Here is an 18,821-nt window from a genome sequence, read left to right on the forward strand (position 1 = left end):
TCTGATGGGAGAGAATGAATGAAACTGAGATAGTCTTCTCAGTGACAGCCAGTGAGAGGACACAAATTAAAAACATACAATATTCAATCTAACACAAGAAAACAATTACACTGTGAGGATGGGCAAACACTGGAAGGAGTTGCCCAGAGAGGCTCCATCGTTGGAGATACTCAAAATCTGACAGGACACAGTCCTAGGCAACCTGCTTTAAGAGGCGATACTTGAGCAGCAGTGTAATTAAGATTAGATGACCTCAACAGGTTCCTTCCAGCCTAGACAAGTGGAATAAATCTGTCAGGGGAAATTCAGACTGGACATTAGGAAAAGATTCTTCACTTAGAAGGTGGTTGGTCGGTCACTGGAACAGGCTCCCCAAGTCGTGGCACCTGGAACCTTCAAGAAGGATCTGGATGATGCTCTTAAGTCATATGGTTAAGTTCTACATAGTCCTGTGAGGAGCAGGGAGTTGGGTCTGGATGACCATTATGGGTCCCTTCCACCTTCAGATATTCTACGATTCTCTGATAATTCTGTGATGAGGTAGCAGATTTTGTTTTTAAGGTTAAAGTGATATTATTGGGTTTTGTAAAGAATTTAAAGCTTAGTCATCCGTATTATGAAAATCAAGCCAGAGTCTATTAACACAGTAGGTGTAATCATCAATTTAGAAAGTTGATTATTAATGCTAGAGATCTTGCTGAGAGTAAAATAAGAACAATTAAAATCCTTGGTTCAATCTTTCTATAACTCTGCCTCCCAACAGCCTGGAGAGTCAGGGAAACCAGTGCAAACAGGCCCAATTATTCACGAAGGTTCCAATTTGATTATCAAGTTTAAAATTTGGAGGACTAGCCTTTCAGGTGCTGGAAGCTTTTTAGAAAAAAAAAAAAAAAAAAAAAAAAGGTAGCAATTTTAGAAAGCCTTAACTTTTAATTTAAAACAAAACCCTAACACAAAAGCAAGTCTCTCTTTCTTCAATAGGGATCCTTCTAAATACAATACACCTCATAAAGGTGATTTCGCAGTGGTATCTGGGGTGGAAAAAATAGAGAACAAAATCACTTTATTTGAGTCTTCCTTATATTCCTCACAGCTTCAGTTTTAGACAAACCCACCTAAGCCAGCAGTTGCTAATGTATTATTCAATCCATCAACAGCCTTCAAATTTCCTTTCTACTTTTTTCTCCCTGCCTAATCAAAATGTCTCCACTATCTCTGTCTCTGCTCATGAAACTCCTCTCATATCTCCCTAATTTTTCCAGAAGGTATTACAAATATTTAACCATTACAGCTTCCCAGAGTTGCTTGGAAAAACATTAATAGTGTAACAAGCATTTTTTTCGTTGTAAAACCACAGAAAATAATGTATTTAAAAGTCTATGCATTTTCATTATCTTAGGCTTCTAAATTCTATTCCCTAATCTCAGTAAGGTCCTTCTCATGGACCTCAAAAACAATAAGTTCCATTAAAGATACTTCAACCCCTGCCTGGCAGAATGCTTTTAGGGATATCAAATTTGGGGTAGTTTTTTTTGCCATTACCAAGGCAGATGTTTCCACTCTGCAAGACAGGCGCTAGAAATAAACTTTAAATTGTTTCCCAGTGACTTGGTCACTCCCCCAGAGGCAGCAAAAGGAGGGAAATAAGCATTCTGCCTTGGATATGCACATTGACAGCGGGTCATGATGGTCAGAAATCTTCATGCCACTCTGACCCAGACAATAAGGGAATATGAGATAAAAATAAGGCTCCAGATAGCAAATTCACAGAACGTGCAATTTCAATGTGTGTCTGCAAGACCCTTTTTTTCTTAATGATGGCTTACAACGTGCCACAAAAGTGTTGCTGGAAGGGGGAAGGCAGCCAACAGACAAAGCATTATAGATTTTTTTTCTGCTAGCTTTCTATTAGTTTCTAAAACCCTATAAGCTCCAAAATCACTGAAAGCTTCTCCTCCAGTACTTCAGATTTCTGAAAAAGTTTTTAAGCTTCCTACATTTTCTTTTACCGCTCTTAATCCAACCACCTTGGTAGCGTTATGAAATCTACCCATTTTTGCTTTAATTAGGACTGTACACAAATACCATTCAGACAGTGAAACATGCTGTCACTTGGCTATTTCTTACCACTCTGAAGTTATTCAAAAGTTGTTACCTTTACAGGTAAGACTGGAACTCAAGATGATAATGAGTGGCATAAGATCTCTCATTTTCTTATGTTGTATCCTAAAGTTCAGTTTGACTACGACTGTGTCTGAAGCTTCCCCAAATTATATTTGTACTTTAGGGTTCTAGAAACAGTCACAAAATAGGATGCGGCTAAAGATTCAGATGCTTTAAACTCAAAAGGATGGGGAAACTCTAATGAAGAGAGATCAGGTATACCCAAAGCTCATGAAATAAAAGTATTAATATACACTTGAAGGTATTTAAAATGCATGTTTAAAATTAAAAAAAGACAGGTCATCACTTTCACACTTGCAAACGTTGACCATTTTCTTCTAGTAAAATTTATGAAGCTCAATAAAAGCACTTAGCAACCGGTAAAGTATATGCCTCCTCTTTTATTTCATTTTATTTCCCTCAGCTCTGTAATTAACAACGCTGGTCACTAGGCAAACTCAGAAATTTATGTTTAGAAATTTAGGTAAAAAAAACTGTAAACAACAAATTAGTCTTTGTTAAAATCATTTTCGTACCAGTCGACATTTGTCACTTACCTGAGTGTCTTTCCACCTGGTAATAAAGCTGTTCTCTATATCCATTTGTCTGACTTGATCATCATTTATCTGTTTAAAAATGGATAAATTTTGATCAATTAATAAGTATAAGGGAGCTAGTGTAAAAATTACAACATAAACTAGCAAAGGCTTATTTAATATAATAAGCTACAATAAATACAAATATCAATCTAAAGGAATTCTTACATCTAACAATAGTAAATAACTAATAGTAATGTAACAATAATAAATATTGTTACAATTAGCAATAGTGTTAATCATGTTCTGTCAGTCAGAAACAGTGCTTCATTGATGGGACTCATTAGTATCATCTCTACCAAATACGTAATAGAAGAGAGAGGACACCATGAAAAACTGCCAGACAATGTTATAGTGGCAAAGGAAACCTTAAACCAAAATGGCTAATTCAAATGGCTGCTAATAGTATCTTTTCTGTCACATTGGATTTAATGTTCTTTCCAGGCCTAAGGAATCAAACACTTTCTCTACTCTTTATTGTAATCACAGCTCAGAGACTAAGAACGCAGAATTCTTCCATGCTTCAGTTCTGATCAGGCCCATAAAATTTGAATAGAAGAATTATTTTTAATAGTCATACCCTTAAAATTTTCTTACGATTGGTACGCTGGTGTCAGCAAGAAGAATGTGCACCACTTCCGAAAACAGTAGCTCACAGTAATCCTACAAATATAGTCTTTCCAACCCAGGCTAAGCCAGCTGGTTAATAAAATTTAAAGCGGACAAAGAACATCATCCACTGAATTGGAGTTCAAAAGCCCTGCGAATTCTCAGTGTAACTAAGAGCAAGATCATCTTTAAGAAGATTTCTATATTTTAGCGTGGCTAACAGCTGAGCAATTAGGACACTTTGACATAAAGATACCTACGTCAAAAAGTTGCACATAATTTTTAATTAGATCTTCAATGACATTGACTTCTTCACTAGTTTGGCCTTTAGTTTGAAATAAGCATGAGGAAAACACCATGGCTAGGTTGTGAGGGTTCATGTGATTGATTTCAGAACACTTCTGCACCCTGTTGAAGGAAAAATAAACATATTTAGAAGGTTTTGATTGGTCCCTTAATTGTCTAAGAATATGTCTACAGAACATGGAGTGCATTTCAAAAAGAATAGTTTAAAAATAGAAAAGAATAGTTCAGTTGGAAGGGACCTACAATAATCATTTAGTCTGACTGCCTGATCGCTTCAGGCAGTCCAAACCAAAAGTTAACTGACCAAAAGTTAAAGCATGTTATTAAGGACACTGTCCAAACATCTCTTAAAGACCTCTAGAAAGCCTCTTCCAGTGTTTGGCCACCCTCTCACTAAAGAAATGGCTCCTAATATCAAGTCTGCACCTCCCCAGATGCAGCTTGGAACCATTCCCACGTGTCCTGTCCCTGGATCCCAGGGAGAAAAGCTCAGCACCTCCCTCTCCACGTCCCTTCCTCAAGAAGCTGGTGAGAGCCATGAGGTCGCCACCCCTCAGCCTTCTTTTCTCCAAACTAGACAAGCCCAAAGTCCTTGGCTGCTCCTCACAGGACATTCCTTCCAGACCTGTCACCAGCTTTGTCACCCTCCTCTGGATGAATTCAAGAACGTTCATACCCTTCTCAAATTGTGGGGCCCAGAACCGCAAGCTGTGCTCAAGGCGAGGCCACACCAACGCTACGTACAGCTTTGCTATATGATATATGCAAATATATCCTACAAACTTACGATCTACAATCAAACAAAACGTGGAAAGAAATGAGATCCTTCTTATTTTTATACTTCTGGTAAAGTTTTCATCTCAGTTCTGTTTTTATATAACGAGTCCTCTTTTAGAAGTAAACACTTCAAAGTATCGCAGAATTTTGGCTGTTACACACACGAAGTCAAACGACTTTCAGACCAGATAAAAAGGCATATTAATAAATCTGAACTGGATATGCTGAAAAACATCATTAAATGCAATACTTACTATAATCTTTATGCCAATAATGGTACCAACCAATTTAATAATCTTATAAATAGTTTTTAAAGGACATCTGCTATGCTCCTGGTTATGTAATGTAATTTCTCAGCACAAAATCCTGTAAAGAGAAGATTCTACACATTCTCCACCCACTACAATTTGCCAGGAATATAATTTGACTTGTTAAATAGATAATACAATAGATAATATAATATAAACCATTACTATTTAACGATGACACTGCAGAATCATCCAAGTCATGCTTTTTTTATACATTTGCTGCTGCTTATTTGATCTAGGAATAAGACATGACCTTTGTTGCTAACAAGGTTTATATTTTGGATATCTTCTACTGCTATCTCAGTTGCAAAAGGAAGCAATGATGAAAAACAGAAAGGGTAGTTAATTCTCAAAGTTATTATGTGCAATACAAATTGAGGAGAAGGGCTTTTTCCCTGAGAAAATATTTTAATTTCAAGAATGATTTGCAACAATCCTCTGGAAGAATAACAGACTGAGGTCAAACGAGTTCGTTTAAAGAAGCTACACCAAAAATGACCCTCCTTGGACACACAGGCTGGCAGCCCCCTCTCACTGTAAGGTTCTTTCATACCTTATAGATACTTACTGCTAAAATACAACCAAAGAAAAAAACACATTATAAATTAAAGGGAGTCAAATATAACTAATCATCACAACTAAGTAAGCTTTTGATGCTTACAGTTAATGAAACAAATCACATTTCTTTTATGGTAGAGTTATACTGAACACATTACAAGAATTTCCCTGCTACAGAGCATCAATTGCACTGACCTGTAAAGATGTTCAATTAAAGCAGCCAAAGTTGCCCTATTGACTGGTGGAAGTGTCCGAATAAAAGCTCCGTACTTCCTCACGCGTTCCTTTTCATTCTGTGTATCTGCCAGAAAATAATCACCATTGAGCATTAATAACCAACACACACTAAAAAGCAACAGCAGTTCTCATTAGCTCTATTGTCATCATCTAGTCATTTAAAATTACAGTTTAAAGATCAGGTTTAAAATCAATGTCTTCTTCATAAAGGCAATACTGGCAATCTACTATTTACAAGGTCTATTAGTGTAGACCAGTTGAGGGAAACAATAAAGACGGACAGTTCTACATTCAAGCACCGTTTGCAACAGTTTAAGACTAAATCCCCGGGACAGTTTTTCCTCTCAAATGATATTTAATCTGGAGTTTGTGCATGTACATGTGTGAGTGCATCTGTGTATGCACAAGTGCAAATGTATTTCTAAGAGTTCCCAGAGATCAGAAAGGAAAAGACCTTTTCATCTTCTTTATTTTTGTTGGAAAAACACCCCCAGGATCAAAGTAGTTTAAAGATTCAAATATATAAGACTGATAAGAGAAGAGGAAAGGGGAAGGGGTGGTAAATAATCATAGAACGGTTTGGGTTGGAAGGGACCTTAAAGCCCACCCAGTGCCACCCCCTGCCCTGGGCAGGGACACCTCCCACCACACCAGGTTGCTCCAAGCCCCCTCCAACCTGGCCTTCAACCCCTCCAGGGATGGGGCAGCCACAGCTTCTCTGGGCAACCTGGGCCAGGCTCTCACCACCCTCACACCAAAAAAGTTCTTCCCCACATCTCAGCTCAATCTCCCCTCTGTCAGTTTAAAACCATTCCCCCTCGTCCTATGGCTCCCCTCCCTGATGAAGGGTCCCTCCCGAATAATACTGGGGATATATTGGGAATAAGTTGTACAAAGTTACACAGCTCAACAGCGGCAGAGCCAAGGACAAGAATTCCAGTCTTGGGAATTCCAGTATCCGAGATGCAGCCACAGCTCTCTGCCTTCAAGGGAAGACTGCCTCCCTGTGCTGTGCAGATACTACAGAGCATAATGCTGCTCAGGGCATGAGCAAAGGTAACGTAAATTGAATTAATTAATTTATTTATCTTTTTCTTCTCATTCCCTTGCTTGTCTCAAGGTTCTGGAAAGGAAAAGCACAGAAGAACTCTCATTTCTTCCAGCTGATGGCTAGCACTCTCCACTAACTGCACTAGGCTTTGATTTCTTCAGTAATTGGAAGAAAAATAAACAATCAACAAAAAAACCAGTTTAAAGGTTGTCTACTCTATCTTCATCTTCTAGTCTTCCCACAAGTACTTTCGTGTCCCTTACCTATAACAGGACAGGATTCTCTTCTGTAAAGCTGAAGCAGAATTTTAGCCCCATGTACAAATGAGGAAGGTAAATCACTGTAACATCGTTAGGCACTTTCACAAAACTGCTAATTTAAATCTAAACTGCTACAGAGACAACTTTTTCTGATTTCTGATGATAGCAATTTTGTGGTAAGTGAATAAATCCTTAATATTGCTTCCTCCAGTTTGTTCAAATCGAGGTTAAAGGTCAAAAACGTGTAATATTCATACTTGAATTTCCCAAAATTCTAGTGGTTAATATTGAAGTAACCTCCATATGTTTGAACTTAAGTAAAATCAGAGAGGAATATGCTTTTAATATCTTTTTTAAAGACAAAACTCGCCGCACAGTAAATAGGTCTACATGGTTTCAATGCACTAAGGAAGAAATTAATGTTCTATCTTAGCTTTTCTTCTGCATCTCTTATGGCTATGCATCATCTGCAATTTTATAGCACAGTTTGGAAGGGAAAGAGTTTATTTCTTACAGTCTGTAAATATCGCCATATGGAAACAAAAATAAAAATATAGCTGTTTTGTAAGAACTCTAAAAAAATCATCACAATTTATGTAATGGCTAACTAATTAACGTATTAGTAATCTCATGGTTCTGTTTTCAACTATACAGAGACACACACCCTCATGTTTTAAATCCATTACTAGTTACTTAAATTTTGAAGTTACTTAAATTTTCTTTCAAATTAAATTAATATTTCTAAGGAAACAAAAACCAAGTAACAGCTGTTGACACATTTACACTGTTAAAATACACAACTTTTCGTGAGTGTTCATAAAAGATATTTGAACAATTTAAGCAGCAAGACTGTCATTTAACTTTCATGCATATGAAAGCACGAACATTTTGCCACTTTTGAACTAAACTTCTACATACAGTAAAAAGACAGAGCACAGGCTTTTGTCCTACGTCAATGTTTGTCTTTTCCTTGAATTCTACCGTCAATGCTTCCATAAAATATTAATCACCACTTCTTACCCTGGCTGATCCAACTATGACACGGCGCAATATTGGTCTGCTGTTTATAGATATATTGCAATGAACTATCATTATTTGTTATTATTATTATGGTTCACTTAAAGGCAATAAAATCTCCGATTAACATGTCTATTGCAGCCAAACTCTAAACGTTTTTTTCCTCGCTACAATTCTTTTGCCAACTGTCAAATAACACGGGTCAACACAGGGAAAGTAATTAAGAACCTCCTCAAATTTGCTACTGAAAATGTAGGCACAACATTTCTTGTATTGAGTGTTATTGAATCCATTACCTAAAGCAGAGATCCAGAAGGGATAAAGCTCCTTAGTGAGAAGTGCATCATCTATTTGAGAGAGAAAGCTTTTCAATACATCAGTCACGTCTTCAAGCTGATGTTTTCCTGCTCTTAGTTTCACACTCCTCGCATCTTTTTTGAAGCTTTCCAGCAGTTCAGCCACGTTGGAAGAATCACCATTCTTAAGGTAAATCTGCTTGCTACCTAAACCTAAGGTGTAGAAATACAGGACAGAAAAATAAATCAATGTAAAAATCAAGTATTCTGTTAAAAATTCCAAACATTATTATATGAAAAGCATATTTGGCTGTCCAACATATCGTATTTCCTACTAAAATCTCTCTGACCTTTTGCACATACTCACTTTATTTTTAAAACCACTGCCAAGTGCTTACACCCAACCAGACCTCGGCAAAAATACACATGGTAATATTAAGCAAGCCTAGGATCACAATTTCTGGAATGCTTTACAGGCACTTCAAATCCCCAAATCTCTTCAGGACTTCCAGAAACAATAGTTTCAAAAGGCACAGGAAAGGAAAGAAGTTTTGATGCCTGTTATCGTATTATACGTAAAACAGGTGCTTTCATGAGCAAAACGCCCCCTATTTTCTTACCCTACTCATCAACTCAACTTAGGACTCAGTAAATATTATTGTATTCATCCAACCTGAAAAATTTCACTCTTAAAAGCCTTAGTAAAAAGTATTCTTTTTTTTTTTTTCTGATTTTTCTCACATTCAGGAAAACACCAAGCAGCCACTGTCCTTGTATTTAACAACTAAAACCAGCAAAGGCCAAAGCCAACAAAAAAGTCATAGTCTCAACCACAGTCAACACTGCCTTCAATTACTGCATATGAGAGTAGTCAAAACACTTATTTTATTTTATTTTTTAACTTCTGGAAGTCTGGTATAGTTGTGCAGTCCCATTGTTTCTCTTTGAAGAGGTGTTTCGTGCATTGCCCACACTTCTTGAAAGAGAATAGTATTTTACACAAAACCCTGCTTTTCTTATGTACGCTGAACGCATGCAAATAATTCCTTCAGCTTTCAAATGAGTATTTTAACACCCAGTAATGCTGATCCTTAAAAAGACATATTTTTCAATAAAGACCTAACTTTTTTAAAAGACATTAGGAAATGAGTTTTAATTTAGAACACACACGAGTGATTGTTCTGAGTGGTGGACATAATGACCCTGCTTTAACAACTTTTTAGCACATGAAACAGCGTAAACTATGCTGAGAATATCGCTAGTGATTAAAAAATAATTTAGCAAAACTGTTTTGTTTTGGTTTTTTTTCCTTGGTTTTAGGCACTAGTTGTAACCCCTACGCAACTTTTTACCATAATGCAGTGTTGGCATATTCAGGTTATTTAGTTAAACTTCAATCACTGAAATATAAATTAGGCTCTCTCATACTGACAGAGGTTACAGACACATTTATCCTGAAGACAGATTGGTACAGAGTTGAGGCGTATTTAGCATTTCACAAGAAAACGGATGAATCTGCAGTAATAAAAAGGACACAGACATCCTCTGCATATGATCTAATGCTATGGAAAAGTTATGCTGCCAAATTTACTTAAACAAAGAGTAACTGACTGTAGGTCCTTAGGCTATTACACTGAAAGAACATCAGCCTTAGGACTGAACTCAGCTCCATAGTTATTTTCCCAGAAGATGCGTTGACCAGTCCAGGCCATGGCCTTTCCTGGTTTCCCATGGTTTATTTTCAGGGCTGGGATGTTCTGCATGGAGGCACTGGATTCCAAGGCTGAGCTACATCAGACAAACAAGAACATCAAAAGTTCCATCTCAACATGAGGAGGAACTTCTTTGCTGTGAGGGTGGCAGAGCCCTGGAACAGGCTGTCCAGAGAGATGGTGGAGTCTCCTTCTCTGGAGACATTCCAAACCCACCTGGACACGCTCCTGTCCAACCCACCACTGCGTGCCCCTGCTCCGTCAGGGGGTTGGAGGAGATGATCTTCAGAGATCCCTTACAACCCCATATCATTCTGTGATTCTGTGATTGTTAAAATAGGACAGTGTCTATAAGGGGCATCTACCAAGTTGTATTTCCCCAACTGCCCATTCTCAGTTGTGTAACGTCATCTTGACATCAAAGAGCAGCGAGGCTAACGAGGGGTGTGGTTTTATTTTAGGTAATATATAAATTCTTTTCAATAAGATCTGATGGCATGTGTGGGAGCTTGGGTATTATACAAATGATCTTAGGTTGAATAAAATCCACTGTACTTACCGTACTGTGTCACAAATGCTATACAGCTGTTCACTATAATGGGAACATCGTTTTTGCTGAGCTGCTGATCTTGTAGAGCGTTACCATCTGTACCCGCTGCTTTTTCAATTGCCGAATACCAGACCATGAAATCCAGCTTTGTGTGGCCATGGATGTAGAGCGTCCTGAAAAAAAGGTATAAAAATATTTGGAATGCGGGAAAGAAAAGGAAAATTGGTGTTATTGTACCGGAGCAACACACCAGATGTTCAGAAAAAATAAGAACTACTTCGAGTAAGACATCAAGGCGCTTTCCACCACATAAAGCTGTGGTGGTGACCTATTGTTACAGCATCTTTTTTTCTTCCCAGCTGCATTTGTACCAGCAGCATCACAATAAATGGAAGAAGATCCACAAACACTGACAGAGGCCTTTGAAAGGACCTGACCAACATTTTAATTACTCTTCTTCAGTCTTGCTCCGACACTGTCCACTCCGAAGTCCAAGTCAGAGCTAAGCAGGAAACAGAGATTTGAGAGACAACTTTCAATACTGAAGAAGGCTTTTCCTTCTTTTCTATCCCCCACTGACTTCTGGAGAGGAGCCGAGACATCAAACTTCCCTCCTTCACACACGTGGATCAAAATTACAGAGCCAAGAAACACATATGAAAAAACATGTTGAGTTGAGGCAGAATAAATTAAACCGGCAATTAAAGTGTTGCATTATCTCAAATCACAGCCCCGTTCTGATTTTATTACTTAAAGCTCACTACAATAATGTCTTATTTTTACCCCTGTTAGAGTAAAACAGTTTGATTTTGTTACCATCTTGTAAAATAAATCGCGTTTTCAGTTTGTTGGTCAGTCTGGCTTGGTTTTGTGAGATTCTGCGGCATATGTCCACCCATATGCATGTACGGTATGCAATAAAAAACTGTTTTAAGTGTTAAAATACCAAGCAAACTCTTCTACATACATGATCTTTGTTCCCCACTAAAGAATGTAAGGGATTCATTTTCTTTAATGAAAATTTATTTGCTAATTAGGAAAAGTTAAACTGTTCTACTAAACTTCAGTGTGAATACTTATCAAAACATAAAGAAATATTCATTTTTATTATTTTATTTAGGAAAAAAACCCAAAGCATTTTATATAATGATGGAATGTTTAATTTCAGGGGTTTTTTATTAGCCTCTTTCAATTTTTATAAATGTTTCCATTGTAGCATTCCTATCTTGAGAGGAAGTGAGGATGCAGTCAATATACATGCACAGACCCAGGATCTGAAGGATTCTCAGAATCCACCAGAGACACTTAGCCATTCAGCAGCAGAGTAGGAGACACAAAAATATTCCATCTGACTGAAGCGCCTTTTTAAAAACTATATTTCATGACTTTGAGTGTCATATTAACCACCAGACATGCCTGGCTAGTAGAAACACTCAGCCTCTCTCTTCCATCAAGGAAAAACAATAATTTGCATAAAGCTCTCAAATTTTTACAGCAAAATTTTCAATAATTCAATACTTTCAAATATTTTCTGAAGACCTTCCAGAATGGATACCCAACATGGGTTGTTCTCAACTGATGGCTTCCAAAGAACACATCACCCTGACACCTTGCTGGTATTGCTGGAGCCATATATGAGAGGAAATGAGTGGAAAAGGGTCTGACAGTGCATATTACACTATTCCTTTAGTACTATTATTCACAGAGCAGCAGAAGTTAGGAATATGATTTATAAAAGATTTATGGTCCTTCCCAATGCAAGAGGTGCATGCACATATATGCATATTACTGTCTTTTTATTTTCCCTGCAGAACAGCAGGATTTGCATTGTGGTATTATTATGCAAAAGGATAAATGGAAGTCTCAACAGATTATTTTTTGTTATCTAAAGAATTATGATATGTACAGGAAGCAGCACACTGTAAAGTGAAAATATTATTGCTTTTAAATAAGAAAAGGGCAACTCTGCTGTATATCAATGCATCGGTACCAGAGGAGGAGAGAGGAAATATAGTAGTGTATGGAACTTCAAAGGTAATTTAAACTTATCTGTATTTTTTCACAGAGATATGAACGTCTAAATCATGTGCCTGTCAATCAACTGTTGTGATATATGAATTGCCTAAACTATGGGAAAGAAGACCATCTTGTATTCTATGAATCTTCCCATCTTCCCCTCAGTGCAGCACGTTAGAAATAAATGTACCAGAAATACCAAGAGATGACGCTCTCATTGCTTTCTAAAATTTGAATTCAACTTACAGAGGAAGAGGTTACTTAATTAACAAAGAAAATGGGGTTTATGTTTATGTAGCAGTCCTATAGCACTGCAGTCATGAAAGAGAAGTTGACGGTACTAAATATAAATGTGAAAAACTCGCTGCTATTGTGGAACTGGGATTGTCCATGGAAGGCAACTAATCGTCTTCCAAAAAACTATTAACATTGCCCAATCAAAAAATCTCACCTAAGAAAGTCAGAGAAACAATTTCAGCCTTTACTAGAACACCAGAAAAGAGAAGAAGGAAGAAAAGGAAACGAAACCAGTACCAGACACACTTCAGAATTCAATTTACTGTGGAAGTGGCTTAGAAAGCTCATCTCAAACCACAGCATTTTTGGCAGAGAGAGAACACGCCTAGGATAGATTTAAATCATAAAAACATACAGCAACGTGCTAATATGAAGTTTAAGAATTCCTTCTGATTTTAACACTTTCAGCCAAACTTCAGAACATTTCTTCTTACTTGGAAACCATATGTTTATCTCCATAAATGTGGAAGGTGGTATGAAAAGGGGAAATGGTTACCAGCAGAAAAGCAGAACTTTGCTCAAAACACGGTAGAAGGTCTTCTACAGAACTTCATGAAGTAATAGAGAGAGCTTTGCAGATGGAGCTTCTGCTATTCACGTCAGTGTCATTGTCTCTTGCACACAGTTTTCAGAGAGTAAAAAATACATGTATTTCTCACTGCACTGATTGCTACCACCAAAATATAAAGTTTTATTAAATGCAAAGCTTAAGACTAAGCAGATAAACACAGGCTGAAGTTTACTAATATTCCATGTACCACAAAACTGTCAAAAATGCTTCTAAGCTTATAGAAGTGATCAGGTTTGAAAGAATTTTTACTGCCATGTTTACAAAGATCTACCTACAGGGCAGAGTAACAACAGAGTAACAACTACCTTGCACAGACTCGGAACCAAAATGCATTCCTACAATATAAACTCAGTGCCTTCTCCAGTATGTTTATGTACCTGCTACTACTTCCAGTTCAAAAAAATTGATAAAAAGTTCACACTTCACAACAAATATAGTCAACAATAGTGACTCCATGGTGAATAATGGCAGGGTTTTTGCTCTGTTAAGTGTGAAGCACATACAGTCCGTACCCAAGAAATTAATAATTTAAGTACTAAAACCAACACTCATCTGAGTCTGATGTTTAGATTATTTATGGATTATAGAATTTTGTCCTCATAACTGTATTTTACAAGAAATCTTATGGCTGTCATCAAAGGGTGAAGAAGAAAGCATTGTAAGAAGAAATTGTGCCAGTATGTGGTGAAGTTATTTGGACTAGATGATCTCTAGAGGTCCCTTCCAACTCTGACAATTCTGTGATTCCGTGATTTATAATAAGAAAGAGGTAAGTATAAGAGAAGTATAACGGGGCAGGGGGGAAAGGCACCATCTGGATTACATTATGGTCTGAAAACATTCACTGACACCTACAAGAGCTTAAATGATTACAGGAAAAAAGAGAAACATTTGACACTGAATTGTCTGCACAATTGTTTTTCCTTGAAGTACACCATTAGAGATTTTGCTTTAAGTTTTATATATAGAAGAGATATTTTAAAACTACTGTATACAATTGTTTTCAGACACCTTTCCTCCCTCTAGTGTGCAGATCCCTCTCGTGACCTCTGTTAAACCACAAAGGAGTAGCTTCTTCACCTCTCTACTATGCAACATCTGTTTGGATGGCAACAAGAGATTGAGTATCACGAATTTTAGCAATAGATAGGAGAGATCAAGGGGAAAAACAACAACCCAAACTGAATATGGAGCAAACCAGAGGACATCTCTCTGTGACAAATGGAAGTGTCATACAAGGAAATCTGGAAAATGGTTTTCCACGTCTAGCAATAAGTCAAGAAGCGTTTTAACTATGAAAGCAGAACATCAGAGGAGGTGAATGACCATCTGGTGATGGCACAGGAAAACAGCATTGTGAGAAGTCTGGATTTCCAGCCAGGCTGGAGACAGTTCTAACAGACTGGACAAGATGTTCCAACAGGGATCAGAGTGCAATAAAATTTCAATAGATGCTACAAAGGGAAATGTGTTCCTTTCTTTAGCAAAGATCGTAGAATCATAGAATAGTTTGGATTGGAAGGGACCTTAAAGATCATCTAGTTCCAAGCCTCAAGATACTCAAAGACAAACATGAAACATTTTTGAGATCTGAAAAAAACTATGTATCTAGAATTATATCTGATATATATTAGTATATATATTAAAAATACATCTACTGGGGGGTTGGACTAGATGATCTCCAGAGGCCTCTTCCAACCCCATATCATTCTGTGATTCTGTGGTTTTGTAATTAGAAGACTAGGCTTATTGTGAAAATTTAGGAAGTACACTGAGCTTTCAAACCCAACAATCTTCAAAAGAGAAGCAGTCTTGTTGCTTTGAAATTATTTTAGCCTGCTCCAGTCTGTCATGATGTACTATTACTTTGCGATGTATAGTACAATTGACACCTCTTATTTCTGAGCTGGTAGTCTTCTGTCAGAGTATAAAACAGGGTAGAGGAAGAGGGGAGGTGGAAAAAAAGGAGGGGGCAGGGGGGAGGCAGGAGTGGATTGTTTTCATACCTAAGACACTTTAGAAAAATCTCATGTTGCTTTTGGTAAAATTCTCTCTGAATTCTTGTATTTTGTACAAGTGCAAAGCATTATGCACCTTCCAGCCCAAAATCAACTGTAAACTCTTCTCTGAGTAGTTATGGATCAGACTAACGTTGAATTTATGTACCCCATGAATTTAACATACACATAAATTTACTAAGTATTTTTTAAACATCCAGAAATCACAGATTTATTACATTATAATTATTTCAGCAGTAAGACTTGAAGTTTTTATAGTTCTGTAACTGTTTACTTGTGTATGAAATCACTCTTGTGAGAAGTCCACTTGCAACAACTTAAGTCATTCTTTTTCCTACAGTAGCCAATGGAAAAAGTCTCAAAGAAAAAGGTATATGATACATGTAAATGTATGATTTTCCTTAATTTATCAACCCAATGACTGAGACTTGAAAAAAAGGCTTAAGTATTTGCAGATAATGGGAAGTTAGTTTGAAGTCAGTAACAAAAACAACAGAACAGTATGAGCTTCAGTAGGAAAATACTCAAGGTATTTTAATCGTTTCTTCTAATAAAATTGAGCAACGTGTTGTAACACAGCGGCCCCTTTTATTTTTTTATGCAAAAAAGGGTAGGGTTACTTTTGTTTAGGTGTGGGTTTTGGTTTTGTTTTTTTCAAGCTTTTTTAAATTCAGGAAAAAAAAATCTTACTTGTTTCATTCTTGCAATACTGTTTTTTGGGGATTTTGTCATTAATCCTATGTTTAAGTTACTAACAAATTAGTGTGAAAGTTATCAATAGATCAGTATTTAGGGTCTCTTTCAAGTGATCAATCGATGCCAAACTTGGCATTAGACAAACACTGTTGTAAAATAACAGACAAAATAGGAAAACCTAGAAACTGTGATATATCATTTAGTAGACACTGATAATACCTCAAATGTATTAATTAATTTCTCTAAGGTTTGGAGGGGCAGAAGGAGGATTGCTGGGTTTCTTTCCACTTATAACTGAGTCTAAAGATAAAGGTGATTTTATACTTAACCATTTTACACACACACATTAAATTTCTTATCACTGCAAGATGTAATACTACACAACTGCATACTTCAGGAGTAATATCCTAAGCAAGAATCACTACGCCAAAGCTTATACAACCGTATGGCTTCTAACGGTTAAGATAATGCGAACACTACTCATGTAAATTCTTTATGGCGGACTCCAGTGGAGAAAAATTAAATATATTCATGGCCACCATAAACCAGCCACTGCCCCCGTTGAAATTATTTTCAAATAGTTCAGAATTCCTATTAAACTATTAAAGCAGTTCAGGGGAAAGCGACACTCACTTGACAGAAATATTACAACGAAAGACATAATAAAAGCTGACTTGGAGGTAGAAGTTTTGCTCAGCACCGGTATCTATGAAATTAGATGCACAGTTTGTATTCATCTGTTGGAACTGCACTTTGAGTAAGACACCTCTGGTTCTCTGGTTGGTCTACGCAGCTTACTTAATGCTGAATCCTTCAGTGTGCTTCTTCAAAATAAAAAAAAAAAGCAAGAAAAAAAAGTGGTTTTTTTCCTGATGCGCATCACCTTACTGAATTCTGAAACTTAAAAGGTTATCTTAGGAAGAGTTAAACTTCAGAACACACAAGTTATAATGAGATTCTCCATCAAGTTTCTCCAACTCTGAATAGATGTCAAAAGTATCTGCAGGTTGTTTTTTTTGTTCTATTTACCCAACAAAGAGAAAAACAATCTTCCTTTATTACCCTATTATTGCCTGTTCAGAGCGCTGTGCAAACACTGCACCACTTCTCAGACAGACATTTGTCCAACAATCTATCACTGAAGAAAACCCCAAACCACATCTATTATAAAATAAGAATTATTTTCAATAATTTTACTTTCGTCTTTCAATTTTTCCCCTTATATGAGGCAGAAATACCCCAGATCACTTCAAGTTTCAGCCTCCCCTATCATTATGAGTCATCTCAGCAGAATATTACCTAGCTGGAAGCAGATACAGATCATGTTTGCTCCACAGGTTGTTTTGTTTTTTTCCGTTGTTAACTGAGATGAGACATTAGAGTAAGACTAATGAGGGGACTCATACATAACCTCTAAATCCTGACCCCCGCAAACTGAGACACAGAATTCTGGGATATAAAAGTGATAAAAAAAATGGAGAAGTTAAGTGGTAAATGCTCCAAAGAGATGCTTTTTCTTTACAGGGTGAAAGAAGTCAGGTCCTTTCGAAGAAACTGTTATTGGCAGATTAATCTGACTGGGAATAATTTTCTCAATGGGAAAACTGCTTTTCATTAAGCAGGATTCGTTAGCATTTCCTGACACAGACATAAAACGTAATTAATACACAAAGACTTTCCCTCCTTTAAAACAGTCTGCAAATTTACTCTCTCGAGCAACCACTAAGTGACAAAGCGCCGTGACTGATCAGCAAGAATTTTCAGACATCAATATAAAAGCAGATCAAAGCTTTATTCAGGTGGGAACCTCACCTTCCTTTTTCGACGAGCAGCAGGACGTCTATTTTCTCTCCATTTTGCGTCACGCTACTGATGGCTGGAAAGAAAACACATACATATGATCTATACAGACACGTATATATAGACAGACACAGACACACAGGCACATATAGATCATTTGTGTTTTCAAAATGATCTCCAGTGACAAAAGGAGCACGTGATTCTTAAACATTTCAAATAAGGAATGCTGCTTGTAATAGGAAGAAAACTCCACGAAATACCACAATACGCTCACATTTGCGAGAAAAATATAGAAAATTATAAAGAAAGGTTAAACAGGTACTTTTTAATGTGAAAACCTGCTACAGTGTTTCATTATATTAAAAGTAAACTTGTAAATACAAGGTTTAGAATACATAACGATGAGAAGTAAGTTGGATTTTTGAATCCATTGATTTACTTGCACCCTAATGGCTGCAGGTATCTACAACAACATAACGTGACTGGAATGGTATGCTGTAAAGCCCACCGCCACCATTCTTTATGTTGCCTTAAGCTATTCCTGCTAAAAAAAGCGCTCTGCAAAACACCCACATTATACATAATACAGAAAATACATCTGGAGAGTTCCCAGTAAAACTTACAAACCTATACTGTGCACTGTACTAAAAATGGGAAGTTAAATGTAACCTGTTTACTAATTCAAAATTCTGAAAAGTCAATTCTTTCAAAGTTTAGGTCTTAGGTATAACCCATATCTTATTTCAACTAATTCCCAGCGACAGTAACATCCTGGTTATCTGCAAACTCAATAAACCTATTCTGATGTATGTTATGTGATGGTTTTGTGTCACACACGCTCCTGGCCTCATCTACTGAGTCAAATATCAAGCAAGTAAGTGACTGTACTTCCACTGATAATTCATTATTTGGCACGTTTGTTATACAATTCCGTCTTAACAGTGGAGCAGATTTATTTTGGGGAAAACAGAAATCAAAGAAAT

General features: G+C 36.9%; 1 protein-coding gene across 1 annotated transcript in view; it reads right to left on the minus strand.

Moving 5' to 3' along the window:
- The window catches only part of ARAP2 (ArfGAP with RhoGAP domain, ankyrin repeat and PH domain 2), a 120,188-nt gene that overhangs the window by 31,126 nt on the left and 70,241 nt on the right, over positions 1 to 18,821 (minus strand). The window contains exons 18-23 of the mRNA XM_074147318.1: positions 17,851 to 17,914; positions 10,450 to 10,613; positions 8,179 to 8,391; positions 5,513 to 5,618; positions 3,629 to 3,776; positions 2,721 to 2,789 (exon numbers count right to left, since the gene is read on the minus strand). Coding sequence (XP_074003419.1) covers positions 2,721 to 2,789; positions 3,629 to 3,776; positions 5,513 to 5,618; positions 8,179 to 8,391; positions 10,450 to 10,613; positions 17,851 to 17,914 — 764 coding nt within the window. The remainder of the gene's footprint in view (positions 1 to 2,720; positions 2,790 to 3,628; positions 3,777 to 5,512; positions 5,619 to 8,178; positions 8,392 to 10,449; positions 10,614 to 17,850; positions 17,915 to 18,821) is intronic.

The sequence above is a fragment of the Numenius arquata genome, chromosome 5, assembly GCF_964106895.1.
Source record: "Numenius arquata chromosome 5, bNumArq3.hap1.1, whole genome shotgun sequence".
NCBI classification, from domain to species: Eukaryota; Metazoa; Chordata; class Aves; order Charadriiformes; family Scolopacidae; genus Numenius; species Numenius arquata.